This window comes from Garra rufa, chromosome 18, assembly GCF_049309525.1.
Source record: "Garra rufa chromosome 18, GarRuf1.0, whole genome shotgun sequence".
Taxonomy (NCBI): domain Eukaryota; kingdom Metazoa; phylum Chordata; class Actinopteri; order Cypriniformes; family Cyprinidae; genus Garra; species Garra rufa.
Genome location: NC_133378.1, coordinates 8701739 through 8725652, shown reverse-complemented (window position 1 = coordinate 8725652; position 23914 = coordinate 8701739). Strand labels below are relative to the sequence as shown.

At 32.9% G+C, this 23914-nt stretch overlaps 1 protein-coding gene across 3 annotated transcripts in view; it reads left to right on the top strand.

Moving 5' to 3' along the window:
• Nucleotides 1-23914, top strand: part of syt2a (synaptotagmin IIa) — a 128330-nt gene that overhangs the window by 91664 nt on the left and 12752 nt on the right. For 2 of the 3 annotated variants that reach the window (XM_073823027.1, XM_073823026.1), the window contains exons 2-4: nucleotides 1295-1516; nucleotides 6799-6959; nucleotides 22123-22254. In XM_073823027.1, coding sequence (XP_073679128.1) covers nucleotides 1321-1516; nucleotides 6799-6959; nucleotides 22123-22254 — 489 coding nt within the window. In that variant the 5' untranslated portion in view covers nucleotides 1295-1320. The remainder of the gene's footprint in view (nucleotides 1-1294; nucleotides 1517-6798; nucleotides 6960-22122; nucleotides 22255-23914) is intronic. The other variant, XM_073823028.1, reaches the window with a different exon arrangement.

Sequence of the window (23914 nt, the reverse complement as noted above, 5' to 3'; positions counted from 1 at the left end):
GAGAGGCTTCCGGGCTGCGGCTCTGACTCACGCTGGTGCTTTCTATCCTTCTTTGCATCTTTTCTTTTGTTAGCTCCTCCTGCAGTCTGTCTGTGGGCCACTCGACTTATGCAATGTCAGATTGCATAACTGCAGCATAGCACATTTTGCCATACATTCCCAAGCAGCGCAGGAATGGGTGCTTGAATAATAAAATGGCTTATCCCGTGAATTGTCAGCTTCATTAAATTATTCACGCAATGCAATGGGTACAGACAGGCTCTCCGCCACTGGAGCAGAAAATTGACGCTTGAGAAATGAGAAATACGTTTTGTTTGCCTATATTGCTTGGTTTTTAATGAAATCAGAGGGCTAAGTCGCTTTTCATTATGTTTACCATTCTTTGCAGCATGGATGGAACACCTTCAGTTGAGCTATCTGGAACTTTGAATCTATTTTTTTATAATTTATTTTTTATAATTTATGCCTAAAAAACAGACATCTGATAGTTTTTATGTTAAGGGATTCAAGTAAACATACACTTTAATCATACTCATGCTTTAACCTCTTAACCTCTTAGTTTTTTTTACATGTTAATAAGTCAATACTTACCATTTCATTATTGAGCAATAAATATATGCTATATATATATATATATATATATATATATAAATTAGTATTTTTTTTTTCAGATTGAACTATGGAGTCTGTTTTTTTTTAATAAAATGGTAACATTTTAAAGAATCTTTAGAGGAACAAAATAACATGTTCTTGTGTGTAAAAAAATATATATATTGGAGAATGTCAGATGTTTTCATTCAGATTTTCAAATGTAAAATTATTTACCTGTTAATAAGTTAATACCGTTTCATTATTAAAAATGATTAGTCATTAATTTGCATATTTCCTTAAAATGTAAGATATCCTATTTCCAAAAATGGAGTCCTGTGAAGTCAAAATAAGCATTTTTGGGTGAATAAAACCTAAGTGGACATTTTTTCATTTTCATGTAAGGGAGTTTTACTTCCTATCCTAAATTAAATTAAACTATGTTTGTTCATTTATTCAATCCTGCTGAACTTTGTTACTGATAAAATCCACTTACTTAAGTGGCACATCACCTTTCACATTATTGGGCACATTTTAATAATCAAGCGATTAGACAGTATGTCTCATGATGTCTATGTCTGCCAAATTTGCATGTTTGATGGAGCGAGTAAGTCATTTCGTTCAGTTTCCATCAAAGGGAACAAGATTCAGAGACTCAGGAGCAGCTCATCACACTCATGTCATGTTGACTCTTTTTCCCTGGCAGGGTTTCTGTTGGTGTAGCCATCAAGCATGAAGTGGAATTTGTTCAAGAAGAAGCCTGCAGCCATGGTGGGCCCAGAGCCTACGGGTGCGAGTGCCCTGACCATGGCCCCTGCTGTATCCACAACGGCAGACAACTCCACCGAGAACCAGGGCCCAGTCAGCAAGAATGATGTCTTTGGTGACATCAAAAACAAGTTCCTCAATGAGATGGACAAGCTTCCACGTAAGTATTTGACTATTTATTATCGCTGACCAGAGACCAACATGCATAACTATAACTCAAGCTACAAACTAATCCCAGATCTTCAGACTCTGCTGTTTAGTGTGTTCTTTAGTGTCTTTCTAACTAATAAAAATGTCAGACTGCCTAGAAACACCCTAGCAACCACTCAAAACATAAAAAAAAAGTCCAAGCAACCATTAAGAGCAACACCCTTAAAAAACCATAGCGACTGCAGACCAGTGAGCTAGAAACTACCCAGAGAAACCTAGCAAAACCGTAGTAGCAACTGCCAGTAAAAAAAACCCTTGCAACCACGCAGGACATCCTAGCATCTATCTGTATAACCTTCAAACTATAACCTTCCTAAAACTTATTTAAATGTTCTAGCTAGGCTTTGTCAAGCCAACATAAAAGTCTGTCTTGACTAGGGCTGTCCTTGACTAAAGATTTGTGTGGCTGACTGATAGTCCTTCATTTAAGTTGTTAGTCGACTTATCGCATGTTTATATTAATTTAATTACTTAAATATATACCGGAAAAAGTAATAACTATGAATGTGTTGGGGAAAATATAGTTTCAGATATTTTAATTATTTATTAATGAGCTAATGTTTTCTGTGTCAGCTGAAAAAAGTTCACAATCACAACTCACCATCTCCACAGTACAGTGGTTTTCGAGAGTATTTTATTTGGTTTGTTTAAAAGTAGACATTTTGAGCTTTCTATAGAAATATTTCTCATGTCTGTGAGGCAAGTAGCTATGAAAGCCCATTTCCACAACTGAAAATAAAAAAATAAAACAAGATAATTGTGACTTTTTGTCACAATTCTGACTTTCTTTCTTACAATTGCAAGTTATAAAGTCAGAATTGTGTGATAGAAACTCCATTTAGAGAAAAGAAGTCAAGAATTGTGATATTTAAACTTACAATTCTACGAAAAAGTTCAGAATTGCTAGATAGTCTTATTCTCTCGGAATTGGACTTTATAGCTTTCAATCACACAGTTCTGAGAAAAACAATCAGAACTGCAAGATGTAAACTCACAATTGTGAGATAAAAAGTCACAATTACTGTTTTATTTTTTATTTAGTGGCAGAAATGGGGTTCCATATTTTCTCACATCTGACACAGATCAGAATTTGTTGCACACGTGTAAACACAAAAATCTGCACAAGATCCGTACAAGATTTTTTCACATATGATCTGCAAATGTGAATTTTTAATTGGATACATATCCGATACCTGGACATCCGGCCTATGACAAAACACATCTCCAATTCCCCTCTGATGCAAGGGCAACACGTTTGCCCATAAAGATATTGTTTTAATAACAGTGTGCTGTACTATATGTGTTTGCACATATTGAGATGGAAGCTCTATATAGGCAAGTAATTACACTTTTAGGAACTTGTTTTCAATCCCAACAGCTTAGTTACTAAAAGCTACATTATATTTCTCAGCAGTGTGGTGATAACTTGGCAGTTTTTGTCATTAAACCAACAAGCTTTACTTGTTTACAAGCTTCACTCTCGCTTGCGTGTTCTGCCTCTTGTTAATTCATTCAAATTCATTTAAATAAATATCTCAGTGGCACTACTTTACTTCACTAATGAATTCTACCTCTAAAGATCAGTAGATAACATAACAAATGAAAATTATTGTTATTTTCTGGTTTTTATCCGTTCAGTAAGATTTTGTGCTGCAAAACATCCATTGCAGCTGTTGTCCATGCTGGAAAATAGTAATGGCCACTTGACATGAATTATATAAATAATTTTATTGTACGGCCATTAAAAAAACAGAGGGTCTATGATGTGCATAGTAAAGCTATCACTGACAATCATTTTGGGTGGAAATTAATGTAAACACTATATCAAATGCAGTCGTGTCTAAAGTGAATGTAAAGAGGCGGGCCAAAAAATCAGATATGGTCAAAAGATCGGATCTGTGCATTAGAACAGTGTAAATGCCTCTTAATTAAATTTAAAATTTCCTTGGTGTTTTTTTTTTTTTTTTTTTTTTTTTATTCACTGGTGGAAATGTACTTTCATAAGTAGCCTGCACTGTGAGTTTAGTTTAATTTTTGTGATGCACTCCAGTTCACGGAGACTGGGATGGCAAAAAGTGCATCCTGTTTTTGCTTTATTTTACAAAAGCACAAAATTGTATTGATATTGTTAGTGTACACATGTAAAAGTAAAAGTAGAAACTTAACAGTTTTGAATGATGCATTATCTTATCGGCATGAGCAAAAATGATGGAGTATTTTAAGTTGTTTCCACTTGTTTCCCAAATGCAAGTAATCCTTGGGGGGGTCGCGTTGGTGCCTTCATGTCATGCAGTAGTGTTCTAAGAGCTTCCACACTTTGCACAAACACTCGGATACATGCCTGTAACGCACATTTATCTAGGATAACATAAGAGCGAGTAAAGTTGCCACTACTTAAATGTTTCAGTTTCAAATAAAAAGCCATATATGAGGTCGATGAATGAGCTTCAGCTCCTCCACGTCTTTTAGTCAGCATTATTTTGCATATTCTTTAGTCGACAATGGCACAGCGATATTGCAAAGGGCAAGATGTGTGCATTTATCGATACAGTTTTCAAATATCTGCATCTGTGCAGTTGTTTTTCTTAAATGCAATTTTTTAGTAATATGCTAGTTTTGGGTGAACTATATTGGGTGAACTAAGTAGCCTAACCTGGTTGAGTTAGAATGTTGAGTTTAAAATAAAGAATTGAGTTGATACAAGGAGATTAGATTAATTAACAGAAACTCTGAATATTGTTATCTGTACAACATTTGTGAATCTAAGTTGATTTGACATAAGATTTGCAAAAAGTTATGATAATAAATCATGAAAAAAAATTATAGTGCAGTGACAGCACTTAGTCAATGCATTCATTAAAACTGCTTATCAGAGTGAATGACAAAGACAGAGAAACATCATGTGAAGTTACTTCATTCTACTAAATAATGGCTCAGCAGCTTATTGTGACACTTATAGCCTTAGAGTAAATGGTTTTGTGTTTTTTGATCTGTGTCACTTTGAATTATAGAAGTGGCAAATTGATAGATCCATGTGCTGTTATTTATTCGTTTATTTTTAAATAGAAAACAAAAAGAAATGGTTTCATACAGGGGAGAATAAACATACTGCCACTACTGACTAGACAATTACAGTAAAATAAGGTTTGTCCATTCTAAATAAACACAGTCTCTCACAAAAGTGAGTACACCTCTCACATTTCAGCAACCATTTTAGTATATCTTCTCAAGGGACAATATTATAGAAATGAAACTTGGATATATTTTAGAGTAGTCAATGTGAAGCTTATATAGCAGTATAGATTTAGTGTCCTCTGAAAATAACTCAACATACAGCCATTATTGTCAAAATGGCTGGTAACAAAAGTGAGTACACCCTAAGTGATAACAGCAGTATGTTGTTTAACCATGCACAGTCACATGTCATATTCACCATGTTTATGATTTGTCTGCTTGACAGGACCATACAAAGTTGTGTATCTTGTATTAGAGCAGTTAAAATTAGGTGCTTTAATTACGATTCTCTCATACTGACCACTGGATGTTCAACATGGCATCTCATGGCAAAGAACTCTCTAAAGATTTGAGAATTAGAATTGTTGCTCTCCACAAAGATGGCCAAGGCTATTAGAGGTTCAGTAACACCCTGAAACATGGTTACACTACAGTGGTCAGGGTTATACAGAGGTTTTCCAAGATGAGTTCCATTCGGAACAGGCCTTGCAAGGGTCGATCAACGAAGTTGAGCACTCGTTCTGTGTGTCAGGTGCAGAACCTGGCTTCAAAAAACAGATGCATGAGTGCTGCCAGCATTGCTTTCAAGGTTGCAGAAGTAGAAGGTCAGCTTGTCAGTGCTCAGACCATACGCCACACAATGCAATGCAAAGTCGGTTTGCATATGCGTCATCCCAAAAGGAAGCCTCATCTGAAGCTAGCTCACAAAAAAGCCTGCAAACAGTTTACTGAAAACAACCAGTTCATTGAGGGAAACATAGATTCCATTATGTACTGTACATTCTGAAGCAGAACATGATGCCTTACCTCCAGAAACTAGGCTGAACGGCAGTTTTCCAACATGATAACGACCCCAAACACACCACCAAGATGACAACTGCCTTGCTGAGGAAGCTAAAGGTGAAGGTGATGGGGTGGCCAAGTATGTCTCCAGACCTGAACCCTGTTAAGCACTTGTGAGGCATTCTTAAGCGTAATGTGGAGAAGCACCATGTGTCTAACGTCCAGCAGCTCTGTGAGGAGTGGAAGAGGATCCCAGCAACAACCTGTGCAGCTCTGGTCAATTCCAAGCCCAGGATGATTAAGGCAGTTTTAGTTTTTTTTTGTTTTGTTTTTTTTTAGTTTTTTTTTTAAAGGATCCCCATTAGCTACAGCCGTGCTGCAGCTATTCTTCCTAAGGGTCCTGAAAGGCAGTCCTAAAAGGCCTGCCTGGCAGTAACAGAACAATGGTGCTAATACAATATATTGACACTTTGGACAAGTTCACTTAGGGTGTACTCACTTTTGTTGCCAGCTATTTTGACAATAATGGCTGTATGTTGAGTTATTTTCAGGGGACAGTAAATCTATACTGCTATACGAGCTGCACATTGACTACTCTAAAATATATCCAAGTTTCATTTCTATAGTATTGACCCTTAAGAAGATATACTAAAAGGGTTGCTGAAATGTGAGGGCTGTACTCACTTTTGTGAGATACTGTTTAAATGAATATGATCTGGTTAGTTAAAATAATTAGAAAATGAATCAGGATTGAGAAGTCGACTTGATAAGTGTAGAACCTGTTAAGCAATACATATATATATTTTTTTTTCATCATACCATCATTACATGGCTAAGCCCGCTAATACTGATATCCGTCGAATCGCCCCTGGTAATGACCTCAGGCACCAGCTAATAACGATATTTCCGTCAAGGACACATGCATTTTTTTTTTTTCGGTGAGTAACAGACTAATAAAATTTTGGCAGACTAACGTTTAGTCGACTATTTGGGGTGCAGCACTAGTCTTGACGATCTTTCCTTGTCTAGAATATGCCTGAAGCTACGGTTTTGCAGTTACATACATTCTCCCCTAGCAGCAGCTAGATTTTAGCCCTTTCTGTATTGATGACGGTAATGGTGCAAAGAGCTTGGCTCTCTTAATGACCCTGATCAATCTAGAGTTGTATTTCCAGCCTCTGTTCCTCCATCTTTCTGTCTTTCTCTCACTTTTAGTGCCTCCCTGGGCTATCATCGCCATCGCGATCGTAGCTGTGGTCCTCATTCTCACCTGCTGCTTCTGCATCGTTAAAAAGACCTGCCTTAAGAAGAAAAAAGGCAAGAAGGGAAAGAAAGGCAAGGGAGACATGGGAATGAAGAACATGAAGGGAGGAGAGGTACGATCACCCGACACCAGCGTGCTTTAGCATTTAAAGGGAGTTCACATCAAAATGAAAATTTTATATCGTACTTACTCATTCTGAAGGTTCGGCCTTGTATGTCTTCCTTTCATGAAACAAAATGAGATGTTACAGAAAAATGTACAAGCTGTGCTTTTAGATACAATGCAAGTAGATGGTGTTTTATAAAGCCAAGCTCCAAAATGATATAAAATCCATGAATTCAGATGTTTATTTGTCTTTTCAGAGCTTGGCGGTAAAAATCTCAATTCACTTTGATTGTATGTGGGCCAAAGATGTTAAAGGAGTAGTTCACTTTCAGAACAAAAATTTACAAATAATGTACCCACCCCGTTGTCATTCAAGATGTTCATGTCTTTCTTTCCTCAGTCGTAAAGAAATTATGTTTTTTAAGCAAAATATTTCAGGATTTCTCTCCATATAGTGGACTTCTATGGTGCCCCCAAGTTTGAACTTCCAAAATGCAGTTTAAATGCAGCTTCAAAGGGCTCTAAATTATCCCAGTCAAGAAAGAAGGGTCTTATCGAGCAAACCGATCGGTTATTTTCTAAAAACATTAACGATTTATATACTTTTTAATAGTACATACATAGCTAGACAAGACAAGCATTTGAGGTTAAAAAGTATATAAATTATATATATATATATTTTTTTTTTTAAATAACCGATCCTTTTTACTAGATAAGACCCTTCTTTCCTCGGCTGTGATCGTTTAGAGCCCTTTGAAGCTGCATTTTGGAAGTTCAAACTCGGGGCACCATAGAAGTCCATTATATGGAGAGAAATCCTGAAATGTTTTCCTCAAAAAACATAATTGCCTTACAACTGAAGAAAGAAAGACATGAACATCTTGGATGACAAGGGGTTGAGTACATTATCTGTAAATGTTTGTTTTGAAAGTGAACTACTCCTTTAAGATGTCCATGTCAAAAGAAATTTACAAAAGTAATTTTATGTCTATAGAAAGCACATTAAATGTAAAGTGTCTGCTTTTAAGGTTTCAAATACGTTTTTTTTTTTTTTTTTTTATTTGGTTGAAATAATGTTACATTGTCATTCAGTGTAACACAATATTTAGGTAAAAATTCAAACAACATGCTTATTCTGACTTGCACATTAAAATATTATAAAATAATAAGATAGCATATTAAATTTAAATGTTTCAAATGGGCAAAACCTAGGATAGTGGCAATTTTTAAACACATTTTTAAACTAAACTAATTAGTATTTGGGGTGAAAGTAATTTTTCTTTTAATACATCTTGTAAATATGCCTGACAAGATTGTTACACTAAATAACATTTTAGTGGGTGTCTTCTGTAAATTAGGGAAAAATGTATGATATTTATTTTTCGCTCAGAAAAACAAAAACAAAAATGCAATTAAATTAAACAGAAAACTTTTTAATATTTTTTACACATAGTTTTTATGCTTAAACCCTTTTTCGTCTTTGACCCATGTGCAGCTTGAACATTCTGTTGAACATCTCTTTTTATGTTTCACAAAAGAAAGACATGAAGGTAAATAAATAATGTCTATATTTACATTTTGGGTGAACTATTCCTTTAAAACTCTGTACGAAGAGACCGAAAGATTTAAGTTTTTCCACTTTCTAATTTCCGTCTGTTACTAATGATTTGAATAGGGTTCGATACATATCTAATCTGAATCTTTGACTTGTTTAATGCCTTTAACAATGCAATATATTTGAAAGACTCAGCAAAGCTTGTCTGTTTTAAAAACGGCTGTGTGACTACCTCACATATCCTAATATAGCTTCTAGGTCAAGCAAATGGATGGTTGGTATTCTGGAAAGATTTTTTAGCCATTTAATATTCATGGAATATAAAATATTCAGTGTTGTACGTCATTTGCTGCCTGTAAAGCAGGAAGGCTACATGAAAGATTTCCCGCCACGTCATTTCATTTTGCCGTGTTCGTATAATTTGGTTTCTAAAATAAAATTGATGTGCTGTTAATCTCTTGTGCTTTTGTGTTAAAAATGACACATTTTCCAGTCGTCGCACAGCAGCAATAAATCTTTTTTATCTGTGCTGAAAATATAATAGCTGAATAGCTAAAGAGTTTTGCTGTATTTGCCGTGTTGAGTCAGATCCCGCTGTGTGCTGTATGTTTGCTATTGTGACAAGCTAATTTCCCTTTGGGAATCATTAAAGTTCTTCCTGTCATATCCTATATAATTTTTCTATATAAATAATGGCAAAAAACTTCAGACAAGCTTATTATTTATGGGAGACCAGGAGCTACTGTAACATATTTATTTTCCTTCATAACCTACTGAATACTGCATCTTTGTAGCTTTTTGTACAGTATAAGTACAATATACTGTGTATGTTGCAAAATGAACTCTTTATTAGACTTATAATGAGAATGACTAGAGTTGATATTGAATTAAATATTATCACTATTTATGTGAATATGCATTTATTTTTATAAATGACTAGTCGTATTGGCAAAGCTAAAAATCAGCAACTGCACACTATTAATATATATAATAATAACAATAACTAATAAAAATCATGAAACACAACAAAATTGTTACAATTAATTATAAATAAATCTAAATATAGTTATACCATCTCAAATCAGGATTTTTATAGTTAACTAAACCTAAAACTATAAAAATATTTTTGTTACTTGAAATAAACACTAACTGTAATAAATAAAAAAGAAAATAAAACAACATAAAAATCAAACCTATTTTATTTTAGCTAGTTGACAAAACATTTCTCATGTTCATAGTTCAACAAAAATAAATAAAACTATATATATATATATATATATATATATATATATATTAATTGTTTATGAAATAATTAAGTATTAAAAAAAGAAAATGCAAAAAAGTATATTAAAAAATATTAAACATTAATATTTTTCTCAAAATATTTCTCGATAATTAAATATTAAAACTATAATAATTTTTCAATTTTACCTGTATATAGTGCATTTTTTAGCTGTATAAATAATATGGATTTAAAAGCACTTCTTAAGATTTACCTATATTGTAATTATCTGAAATAATCAAAAGAGTCTTTATTTAGATGCTATGATAAAAAAAAAAATTTGTAAACATTTTTAGCAATAGCTGAAAATGCATTGTATGGGTTAAAATGATAGATTTTTCTTTTGTGCCAAAAATCATTAGGATATCAAGTAAAGATCATGTTCGATGAAGGCATTTTGTAAATTTCCCACCGTAAATATATCAGAATTTAATTTTTGATTAGTAATTTGTAACTTCAAGTAATAGTAACTTCAATAAAAAATTCTAAAATGTCATCAATCTGTGTTTTTTATGATTTAAGACATTTAATGCATTACAGTTGCCCTTAGTCTCCCTTACACTGTAAGAAGTTTTCACCAGTTTCAACTTAAAAACAAGTTTAGCAGCTGCCTTAAAAATTTAAGTTAAATCAACTTAAGTCATTTCAACTCACAAGTTAAATCAACTCATTTTTATAGTAATAAGTTAAAGTGACTTGTAGTTTTAAGCTGATTTAACTTAAAATTTGAAGGCAGCCTCTGAACTTGGGTTTTTAAGTTGAATCTGGTGAAAACCTTTTACAGTGTACTTGACAATAAAAGTGCCTCAAATGTGATTTTCTTCTCAAATGTCTTTGGTTAAATGTGATGTTTGTGTTAGCCAATAACATAATGTGTTTATTAAAACCAAAATGTGTCATTTTTGATACATGTCCATTAAGTGTTACTTGATGTCCTCTACTTGATTCTGTCTTCTGTGAGTTCAATCTCTTCCTCTCTCTCCATTTCTTCATCTCTCTATCCTTCCCGCTTTGTGTCTGATATGTGCCCCGTATATCTTGACTGTGCTGGACCTGTCGACTTACGGTAGGTGTGACATGGCTTGCAGCGCCCCTCTCTGACCGCCTGGTGTAAGCTCAGACCAAGGCAGGGGGGAACTGGGCTATGAAAACTGGCTGGGAATGAACTCTTTGGCTTTTTCTTGAGTCTTGCAAGCTGCAGGGGTGCTGAGGTTGCTTGAGGAGCTAGTTTGGGGTTGGTTTGGGGAGGGCTCGCATTCCACCAGTTTGACATGCCACATGAACACCGGCGGGATGGGGGATTACAGCCAAACCAGTAGAAGGAATGGCCCTTTAGAACTGGATGTGCATTTGGTTATGAACTTAAACTTCATCCTAGCTTATTGAGAGACACCAACACACCAATCCTCACTAACATGCATGTTGAAAGGGTACGGTTGGTGATTTGTCCTCTAAAAGCTGCTCCACCTATCACAAATCTGTCCCTTAGATGATCCTTAAGTTAAGTTATGCAACATACATGTATCTTGACACATTATTTACTTAAAAGAGCTTAGCTGGCAGCAAAAGAAACCAAAGAGATGATGAGGTGAAGCAGCATTTGAGACAAAGCCCAATGCATGCCCTTCATACAGGCACCAGTGAATGACCATGACTTGACTTGAGAGTAACTTTCCTGGATGACCCATTGTGTGCAAAGAAACAAGGCTTTTACTTTCTTCCTGAAATGTAGAGATCAGTCGTGGGATGAAGTACTGTAGGCGGCGTGGGAAACAGCCTTTCACCAGGAGACCTGCTTTAATGGTTTAGTTTGTTTTATTACTTTTTGTGTTTGTGTGCGAGAGAGAGAGAGCGAGAGAGAGAGTTTAGTGTGCTTTAGTTTAAAAATTGTTAAAGGATTAGTTCACTTCCAGAACAAAAAATTCAGGATTTCTCTTCATATAATGGATTTCAATGGTGCCCCCAAGTTTGAACGTCCAAAATGCAGTTTAAATGCAGCTTCAAAGGGCTCTAAACAATCCCTATCGAGGAAGAAGGGTCTTGTCAAGAGAAACGGTTGGTTATTTTCAAAACAAATTGACAATTTACACACTTTTTAATCTCAAATGTTCGTTTTGTCTCATCTACACAAGGGTATGTCGAAAAATTCCCATCCCGTTTCTTCTTCAGTTTCAAAATCGCCCTACATCGCTGTTTTACCTTTTTTTGTAAAGGCTGTTTGATCTTCTTTGTATGTTCACATTGTAAACACAGTAGGGTACTTCTGAAGCAATGTAGGGTGATTTTGAAGTTGGGGAGGAAAACGAGATGGGAGTTTTTCGATATACCCTAACTGTATTGAACCAGAAAAATCATGAGTTCATGCAGACCTAGACAAAACAAGTGTTTGAGGTTAAAAAGTATAGAAATTGTCAATTTGTTTCAAAAATGACCGATCGTTTTGCAAGGTAAAACCTTTCAACCTCAGCTGGGATCTTTTAGAGCCATTTAAAGTGCAGTTTGGAAGTTCAAACTCGGGGCACCATTGAAGTCCACTTTATGGAGATAATTCCTGAAATGTTTTCCTTAAGAAACATAATTTCTTATCGACTGAAGAAAGAAAGACATGAACATCTTGGACGACAAGGGGGTGAGTACATTATCTGTAAATTTTGTTCTGGAAGTTAACTACTCCTTTAAGGGTGATGTGTGTAATATATTCAGTGTTGGAATGGAATGGAAATACAAGACATTTCCTGAAATCTGACAGGTAAAAAATATCAAAAATTATATCTGGTGTCTGAATAATTTTTGGTTAGATTGTATCTCTAGTGCAGTGCTAACTATCTAAACGTTGGCCATTTTGGCTCAACCAATTGTGTGTATTTGTTGCCGTACTATCTGTTTATTCAACCAATTACAGATGACATGGGAAACCTGTTTGAAAACAGTCATCATCTTTGCAATTCCACAAAGCTGACGAAATTACACACTTCACCTTTGATGTCTCACTGCCCCAAGAACTGAACAGAGGTTTATTTTATCATAATAAACGTAATAACCTTTTTAAAAATGTCTTCATGATTAATAATTCCACTTAAAGGATGCAATTCACTTTTACATGGTGTTTGCTTATAAATGTGTCCTTGCAGTGTGTGGAAACCCTGTCTCAAAAAAAACCTAAACAGTCTCAAATATCAAGCTGTTTTGGTTTTCTGAGCAGCATGATGTCCTACTGCTCAGGCCCCGCCCACAACCGCTGACAGACTGTCCTGTTTAATATATTTCACCCCTCAGCCAGTTGTGCATTGTCCGCAATGCAGGTGTTTTGTAGTTGGATGTAAAAGTGAACATAAGTCTTCATTTTCTCCCAAAATCAGAGCCACTGAGGATGCAGTTTTGTTTTTGTTTTTTGTTTTTGATGGTAACGTGCCACCGAAATACACAAAAAAAACAGATGAGAGGGGTGGGGTGAGCAGTAGCTCATTATCATTTAAAGAGCCATGCACAGAAACAGCTCGCTGTGAACAGAGTTGTTTTTGACAAGGGAAAAGAGGTGTTGTTTTACACGCCCATTTTAACCAATGTATGTTGGAGACATTTCATGAAGGCCCTTAAGAATCATAACAATTTGTGGAAAATGGGCCTCCGATGTCCCCTTTAATGCACATGCATTTTACTGTTTTCTCCTAAATAAAGCACATCGTACATTTTGAACACATAACAAGCAAGTGTTTTTTTCTTGGGGTAGTAAATAGCACCTAAAAAAGCTAGGCTGAATAAGTTTAAATGATGAACTTAAATCAAAATGCAATAAACATGGTTTATCATGCTGATTTGATCACAGGGCTGTTGGTGCGAATAATCGTTTATTGTGAGTGATTGATTTCTCCTTCACCGTTTCTTATTCCATCTGCCACATTTACTAAGATGAATGTGCTGTAACTTAGCATGACTGCCTCTGAATGCTCAATGCAAGTCTCCTGAAGTTACGTAAGAGAACCACTGCACACTTCATATTAGCAATACCGCATTACTCTGTTACATCATTAATCATCCTCCAGATTTAATGCCAGCATCGTTTTATTCACTATGGCTTGAACAATTATGCAATCAATGAGGAATATTTTCAGACTTTGCATTTTGTGGCTTGGCATGCATGAATGCATTCTACCATGTCAGTTAAGATATAAGAAATGGTGCTTTCTTTTTATGTGCGTGTCTGTGTGAGAGAGAGTGTTTTTCAGTTTGTGTGTGTTATATTTTGGGGTGAGCAGTCAGGAAGGACATATCCTCACCCCAAGCGTTTTTTGTTCTATTTAGAGACATTCTGATTCAACTCTTTTGGTTCGTCTTGTATTCTTGTATTTATTTTGTTTTCTTGTTTTTCCCAAAGCTGAAGCAGACATCTCCCTCTGTGTAAGCTAATATTTGCTGTTTCACTAGCATTGCGATTGAGGCTGCAGAAATTCTTCAAAGTGCATAAAAAATATCATGCTTGATCTGATGAGCAGTCGCAGTGGGGATCCGGTAGTGCTGTCGGATGTTCCCACGTGGATAAGCTAGCTGGGGTCACTACTAACCCTAAAGCAGTGTTAGTCATGTAACAGGGTTATGTAGGCCTGCTGTGTTAACTCCATCTCTTTCAGAGGACACAAATGCTAGGCTAGCAGAGACACTTTTGGTTATCAGCATGAAGTCTGGTCTACTTTTCTGCCTACACCGTGTCCTAACCAGATGGCGTATGATAAGATTCTAGCAACAAGTGATTTGTCTGTTCATAAAAGACTTGACACAGTTATGTGACATGAAAAAAAATCAATCAAAAATCACAGCCAATCAGAATAAAGTGTGGGCGGAGTCTCACAACAAACATTTTAACATTATTAAAATACATTGACTAGTACACTCTTTGTTATGGAATACATTTGTTTATTCGCGGTAAGTTTATCGTTTTGCCATTTATTTTTATTTAAGATCTTAAGTAAATTATACATGAAGATTGCCTCTTTTTAGTATGGTTATAAAGATAGCGCAAAATGATATTCAAACTAACATTTTACATTATTTCACGAATAAAGTCACTATGACGAGAATAAATTCAAACTATTCTGACAATAAAGTCAAAATATTCCAACAAAAAAGTCAAAATTATGAGAATAAAGTTGTGTTTAGAGAATAAAGCCGTCAAAATTACGAGAATTAATTCGTAGCAATTACGAGATTAAAGTTATATTATTTTGAGAGTATATTCTAGCCTATTGCAAAATTACGAGATTAAAGACGTAATATTTCGAGAATAAATTCAAAATAGCGGGAATAAAGTAGAAATATTACGAGAATAAAGTCAAAATATTACGAGAATAAAGTCAAAATATTCTGACAAAAAAGTAAAAATTCTCAGAATATAGTCGAAATGTTTCGAGAATAAAGTCAAAACGAAGAGAATAGTCAAAAATATTCTGACAATAAAGTCAAAATTACGAGAATAAAGTTGAAATGTTTCGAGAATAAATACTAAATATTTTGAGAATAAAGTCAAAATTAATTCGTAGCAATTACGAGATTAAAGTTATATTATTTTGAGAGTATATTCTAGCCTATTGCAAAATTACGAGATTAAAGACGTAATATTTCGAGAATAAATTCAAAATAGCGGGAATAAAGTAGAAATATTACGAGAATAAAGTCAAAATATTACGAGAATAAAGTTGAAATGACAAAAATAAAGTCAAAATATTTCAACAATAAAGTCAAAATTACGAGAATAAAATCGAAGTGTTTCGATAACAAAGTCGAAATATTTCAACAATAAAGTCGAAATGAGAATAAAGTCAAAATTTTCTGATAAAAAAAGTCAAAAGGATGAGAATAAAGTCGAACTGTTTCGAGAATAAAGTCAAAATGACAAGAATGAAGTCAAAATATTCCGACAATAAAGTAAAAATTACAAGAAAATGGTCAAAGTGTTTCGAGAATAAGGAGGAAATATTTTCAGAATAAATTCAAAATAATAGGAATAAAGTTGAAATATTTTGAGAATAAAGTTGAAATGACAAAAATAATGTCAAAATATTTCAACAATAAAGTCAAAATTACGAGAATAAAGTCAAATGTTTAGAGAATAAAGAAAAAATATTTAGAGAATAAAGTAAAAATATTCTAAAAATAAAGTCAAAATTTCGAGAATAAAGACGGGAATTCATTCGTAGCAATTACTAGATTAAAGTTATAATATTTTGATAGTATATTCTAACGTATTGCACATGCATGCAAGATTACGAGATTAAAGTCGTAATATTTCGAGAATAAATTCAAAATAACGGGAATAAGGTAAAAATATTATGAGAATAATGTAAAAATATTACAAGAATAAAGTCGAAAAATTACGAGAATAAAGTCTAAGTGTTTTGATAATAAAGTCAAAATATTTCGAGAATAAAGTCAAAATGATAAGAATAAAGTCAAAATATTCTTTTTTAAGTCAAAACATTCTGAAAAAAAGTGAAAATTCAGAGAATAAAGTCGAAATGTTTTGAGAATAAAGTCAAAATGACTAGAATAAAGTCAAAATATTCTGACAAAAAAGTAAAAATCTCAGAATAAAGTCGAAATGTTTCGAGAATAAAGTCAAAACGGAGAGAATAGTCAAAAATATTCTGACAATAAAGTCAAAATTACGAGAATAAAGTTGAAATGTTTCGAGAATAAATACTAAATATTTTGAGAATAAAGTCAAAATTAATTCGTAGCAATTACGAGATTAAAGTTATAATATTTTGAGAGTATATTCTAACGTATTGCGCATGCATGCAAGATTATGAGATTAAAGTCATAACATTTTGAGAATAAATTCAAAATAGCGAGAATAAAGTTGAAATGTTTCGAGAATAAATACTAAATATTTTGAGAATAAAGTCAAAATTAATTCGTAGCAATTACGAGATTAAAGTTATAATATTTTGAGAGTATATTCTAACGTATTGCGCATGCATGCAAGATTATGAGATTAAAGTCATAACATTTCGAGAATAAATTCAAAATAGCGAGAATAAAGTTGAAATGTTTCGAGAATAAATACTAAATATTTTAAGAATAAAGTCAAAATTAGAGAATTAATTTGTAGCCATTTTTACGGATTAAAGTTATAATATTTTGAGAGTATATTCTAACGTATTGCGCATGCATGCAAGATTACGAGATTAAAGTCATAGTATTTCGAGAATAAATTCAAAATAACGGGAATAAAGTAGAAATATTACGAGAATAAAGTCAAAATATTACAAGAATAAAGTCAAAATATTACGAGAATAAAGTTGAAATATTTGGAAAATAAAGTTGAAATGACAAAATATGGTCCAAATATTTCAATAATAAAATCAAAATTACAAGAATAAAGTCGAAATGTTTCCAGAATAAAGATGAAATGACGAGAATAAAGTCAAAATATTCCGTCAATAAAGTCAAAATGAAGAGAATAAAGTCTAAATATTCTGACAATTAAGTAAAAATTACGAGAATAAAGTTGAAGTGTTTCGAGAATAAAGATTAAATATTTTGAGACAATAAATATTTCTGACAATAAAGCCACGAGATATTACAAAGTCTATAAATACAAGAAATACAAACAATATGTCTTTTACAATAATAGTTTTTTTTACACTCTTTAATGTGATGTGACAGATCGCTGTATTCGTCTAGTTAAATCTGCATGTGAATCAGTAATTTTTCAGAAAATCAATTTTCCGATTATAGTGAGACATTTGTTTCATTAAATTAGGCTATACTGTTTTTTTATTTTTTCCATTTCTTCTGATGTTCCTTCACATTTAAGTTATGCTATAAACTTGAAATAATGAGGAAAAACACTTTTATAATGTGTACAATTTGTGTAATTTGTGATAAAACTGACAGAATTTGAAATATATTAAAAGCAACTAAGCACAAAATTGCGATTATTGGGCGGTTGACACGCTACAAATAATGAATGGAAGACGTTAAATATAATTTCCAATCATTTACTGTATTATACCATGAATAAAACAGCTTGTGAATAGTCACTTCTATACCTTAGAAAAGACAACAAGATGACTTATGTTTTCGAGTTGGAGTCCACTTCACCCTTTAGAACGTTTTGTTGTTTTTAATTAAATACATGTGAGGAATGAAAGATTGGACACCACAGATGTTTTTGCGGAGTATTTGGTGGAATTTTTACAAAACAGTAAAAACAGTATAATTTAATGAAATGAATGTCTCACAGTAATCGAAAAGACTAGTGATTCACATGAATACAGTGATCTGCATCGCCACATTAAAGAGCATAAAAAACATTACTGCAAGACTCATTGTTTGTATTTCGCTATAAAACTGACAGATTCTGAAAGCTGAGACTATGTTTTATATTAAAAAAACCATAAGCACAAAGCTTATTGCTATTATTGGGTGGCTTATGCTCTACAAATAGGCCTAATGAATGTAATCAAAGATAATAGCGAAAAATATTTCCAAGCATACTGTTCCCTTGTGAGTATAACACATGTATGATTTCTGCTAATAATCCCACATATATTCAAATCAATTCCGGTGGTCTGGCAACTTCTCCCGGTGCTCCCAGTCCGGGCCATTTGCATACGTAGGCTATACTCTCAAAATATTGTGACTTTAATTGCTACAATTAATTTTTCATAATTTCGATTTTATTATTGATACATTTTGACTTTATTCTCATAATATTTTGACTTTATTATCATATTTTTGACTTTATTCTCAAAACATTTAGACTTTATTTTCATAATTTTGACTTTATTCTCGCAATTTCAACTATTCTTAAAATATTTCAAATTTATTCTCGTAATTTTGATTTTATTCTCGTAATTTTGACTTTATTCATGAAATTTTGACTGTTCTCAAAATATTTTGACTTTTTATTCTCGTAATTTTGACTATTCTCAAAATATTTTGACTTTATTCTTGTAATTTCTACTTTATTCTCAAAATATTTTGACTTCTCGTAATTTTGACTTTATTCTCAAAATATTTCAACTTTATTCTCGTAATTTTGAGTTTATTTTCATAATTTTGACTATTCTCAAAATATTTTGACTATTCTCGTAATTTTGACTTTATACTCAAAATATTTCAATTTTATTCTCGTAATTTTTACTTTATTCTCAAAATATTTCGACTTTATTCTCAAATATTTCGACTTTATTCTCGTAATTTTTACTTTATTCTCGTAATTTTTACTTTATTCTCAAAATATTTCGACTTTATTCTCAAATATTTCGACTTTATTCTCGTAATTTTTACTTTATTCTCGTAATTTTTACTTTATTCTCAAAATATTTTGACTTTATTTTCGTAATTTCTACTTTATTCTCAAAATATTTTGACTATTCTCGTAATTTTTACTTTATACTCAAAATATTTCAACTTTATTCTCGTAATTTTCACTTTATTCTCGTAATTTTTACTTTATTCTCAAAATATTTCGACTTTATTCTCGTAATTTTTACTTAGTGAAATAATATTTCCAAGCATACTGTTCCCTTGTGAGTATAACACATGTATGATTTCTGCTAATAATCCCACATATATTCAAATCAATTCCGGTGGTCTGGCAACTTCTCCCGGTTTATTCTCGTAATTTTGACTTTATTTTCATAATTTTGACTATTCTCAAAATATTTTGACTATTCTCGTAATTTTGACTTTATACTCAAAATATTTCAATTTTATTCTCGTAATTTTTACTTTATTCTCAAAATATTTCGACTTTATTCTCAAAATATTTTGACTTTATTCTCGTAATTTTTACTTTATTCTCGTAATTTTTACTTTATTCTCAAAATTTTTGGACTTTATTCTTGTAATTTCTACTTTATTCTCAAAATATTTTGACTTTATTCTTGTAATTTCTACTTTATTCTCAAAATATTTTGACTTCTCATAATTTTGACTATTCTCAAAATATTTCAACTTTATTCCCGTAATTTTGACTTTATTTTTTGAATTTTGACTATTCTCAAAATATTTTGACTTTATTCTCGTAATTTTTTACTTTATTCTCGTAATTTTTACTCTATTCTCAAAATATTTCGACTTTATGCTCGTAATTTTTACTTTATTCTCGTAATTTTTACTTTATTCTCAAAACATTTCGACTTTATTCTCTAAATATTTAGACTTTATTCTCGTAATTTTTACTTTATTGTCGTAATTTTTACTTCATTTTCAAATATTTAGACTTTATTCTCGTAATTTTTACTTTATTGTCGTAATTTTTACTTTATTCTCAAATATTTCGACTTTATTCTCATAATTTTTACTTTATTCTCTAAATATTTTGACTTTACTATCGTAATTTTGACTTTAGTCTTGTAATTTTGATTATTCTCAAAACATTTTGACTTTATTCTCTAAATATTTTGACTTTGTTCTCATAATTTCAACTAGACTTTATTCTTAATATACTATAACTTTAATCTTGTAATTTTTTTTTTTTTTTTTTTTTAACATGGCATTAAAACGCTGTCGTAGTTCCAGATGGTTAGGACAACATGGAAAAGATACCTTTATCATGTGTCACAGCTTTATGTCACATCTGGTTATGACACGGTGTTATTCTGGACCGAGACTGCCAAACTAGAATAGGGTAAAAACATCTGACAGATACATAAAAGTGACCAAATCCAAGTTATTTTAGTTTTTATCATCTTGTAGGGATTGCAAAATAGGGATAGTTCACCAAACATTTTGTCATTAATTACTTTTAAATGAAACATAAAAGATTTGCGTCTTTCCACTGAAAGTCCATTTCACCAAAACTTTGAAGCTGATTTTACATATGTTACTGTATAAAATAGAGCTCTATTTGTGTGTTGATCAATGTATATTTTTACATTAAAAAAATACTAAATTAAATCAATTCATCATTCAAAAGACTTGGATTTAACTCCTTGATTTTTGTTTATGTAAACTTTTCAAAGCAACACATTCCATTGGTGGAATGGATTTTCAGTGGAAAGACAGAAATCTCTCAGATTTCATTACAAATATGTACAATATGCAAATATGTGGAAGATGAATGAACATTTTAGGGGTTTGAAGTAATTGTTGACAGAATTTTCATTGTCGGGTGAACTTTTCCATTAAAGTGGTGATAGATCAGATGATGGAAAACCGCATTTAGATAATGGTACATGGAAAATGGTTGTACAGAAAACAGAAATTAATAAAGTAAAATGTGGACTTTCAACATATTTTCTGTCTACTCAAAAGAAAGTACAGACTGTTTCCAACAAAGTACAATAAATAGTTGTGCCCACGTATCACATTTATTCACGTCTTAGTGCTTCAAACTAAACTTTGAATAAGATTTGATGCCAAAGACCTCATATAATTTAGCAAATCCAGTGACAAATATGCGACAAAGCGCTTATTTATTCCAAATTTTATTAGCAAGGAATAATCAACTAAAAAATGTGGCCTTGACTTCTTAAAACAAGATATTAACATATTTTCACCAAAAATATACAACAGGGTTTTCCAAGTCATTACTTCTCTTTACAATTCATTTAATGTTTCTTTTATTATGATTATGTTATTGAGTTATGTTAATTGAATTTAAAAAGTCAAATGTGATTTTGCAGCATGTAGCACACAATAGACAGCCTTGTCAAGTAATATTCAATTACAGCACAGGGCACAAAAGTATTAATTAACAACAGAATCATTAAATGAGATATAAGTTCATTAAGATTCATTTCAGCTTTTTTCCATTGTCTTTCTGAAGAGCAGGACTGTGAGAAATGATAATGTGTAATATAACACCCTTGCACACTTCTTGTACTGTGATCTTTAGTAGCTGTCAGCCAAAACATTTCTTCCAAATTGTCCATCATTTTACATTGTATATATGAGCTGATACTTGTATTGGCTTTAAAGCACCAACCCTTCGCTTTTGTATCTTTGATTCATTCTTCCTGTGCAAAAGCGAGACTCAGAGTCATCATCTCTCAGGGTTTTATTATACCCTGAAGACTGAGAATCAATTTATGGACAGACTGCTTCAGAAAGACTAGAAGCCTTCTGTCTGTCTTTCCCTCCACAAAAGTAATTTAGATGATTGCAAATGGTGTCATAAAAGGAAAAGTGAAATCAAGTCATGTTGCTATGAAGGTCATCGCTGACACAGTTACATATAGTAACACCCAGGTGGTTTGACACCTGGCTAACTTCAGGTAAGCTGAGAATTGGCCTAACGAACCATGTTTGGGGAACTTCATTTACCTTCCATCGCCTTTGCTCTAGTTTCTCTTGTAACGTCCATCTGTGCTTCTGTCTCTCCAGAAACAGGAAGAGGATGACGATGAAGAAGATATAGACATGGGAATAGCTGAAGAGAAAGAGGAGGAACCGAAAGAGAAGGAGAAGCTCGGCAAACTACAGTTCTCTCTAGACTACGACTTCTCTGACAACAAGGTAAGGCCACTTTATGCTTTACAGTATGTTTCAACACATAAGCTTAAATACAGTTGAGGTTAAAGGTTTACATACACCTTGCAGAATTTGCAAAATGTTAATTATTTGACCAAAATAAGAGTGATTATACAAAATGCATTCTTCAGGTATTGGTTTTTCAGCATTTTTGTGTATTTGAACCTTTTCCACCAATGACTGTATGATTTTGAGATCCATCTTTTCACACTGAGGACAACTGAGGGACTCATATGCAACTATTACAGAAGGTTCAAACGCTCACTGATGCTCCAGAAGGAAAAACGACGATTAAGAGCCGGGGGTGAAAACTTTTGAACAGAATGAAGATGAATACATTTATTCTTATTTTGCCTAAATATCATATTTTTTTCCATTTAGTACTGCTATTCAGAAGCTACAGAAGTTACTTACATGTTCCCCAAAAGACAAAATAAGTTAAATTTACCCTGATCTTCAAATTCAAAAAGTTTTCACCCCCTGGCTCTTAAAGGTTGTATCAGCGATTTCTAGCCTAAAACATAAAGTGTCAATTTCAGCTGAGCTTTCTTCACGATCCGCTCGCTGCCTGCCCCATAAATTGTCTGTGAAAAAAACGCGTCTCTCTGGTCAGCCTAGGGTCCGAGATATGCCAAAAAAACAATCGGTACTACCAACCTTTCCACAGATAAACAAACAGTGTTCCAACCAATCAGCGTCAGGGGTTTGGTGTTCTGGACTTTCCTACTGGTGCAGGGATGTGAGGGAGGCGGAGCGAAAGTCCACAACACCAAACCCCTGACGCTGATTGGTTGGAACACTGTTTGTTTATCTGTGGAAAGGTTGGTAGTGCCGATTGTTTTTTTGGCATATCTCGGACCCTAGGCTGACCAGAGAGACGCGGTTTTTTCACAGACAATTTATGGGGCAGGCAGCGAGCGGATCGTGAAGAAAGCTCAGCTGAATTTGACACTTTATGTTTCAGGCTAGAAATCGCTGATACAACCTTTAATGCATTGTGTTTTCTTCTGAAGCATCAGTGAGCGTTTGAACCTTCTGTAATAGTTGCATATGAGTCCCTCAGTTGTCCTCAGTGTGAAAAGATGGATCTCAAAATCATACAGTCATTTTTGGAAAGGGTCCAAATACACAAAAATGCTGAAAAACCAACAAATTTGTGGGACCTGATGGATTTTCTAAAGAACAGCAGGCAGTTTAACTGTTCAGAACAAACAAGGAAATCATGAGCTATTATAACTAAAAAAAAAAACTAAAAAAAAAACACACAACTGTGGATCAGTATTAAGAACCAAGTGTATGTACACCTTTGAACGGGGTCATTTTTATAAATTCAACGATTATTTTATCTTGTAGACTATATGTAAGCATCTTTTATATGAAATATCTTATTCAGGTCAGTACTAAAGAAAAAATAACATGCATTTTGTATGATCCCTCTTATTTTAGTAAAATAATGAACATTTTGCAGATTCTGCAAGGTGTACAGTGTGTAAACTTTTTACCTCATCTGTATCTAAATCAATTATGTGTTAATCTTTTTGTTTATAAGTTAACGTTAAAAGAATAGTTCACCCAAAAATGAAAATTCTGTCATTGATTACTCACCCTCATGTCTTTCCAAACCAGTAAGACCTTTGTTCATCTT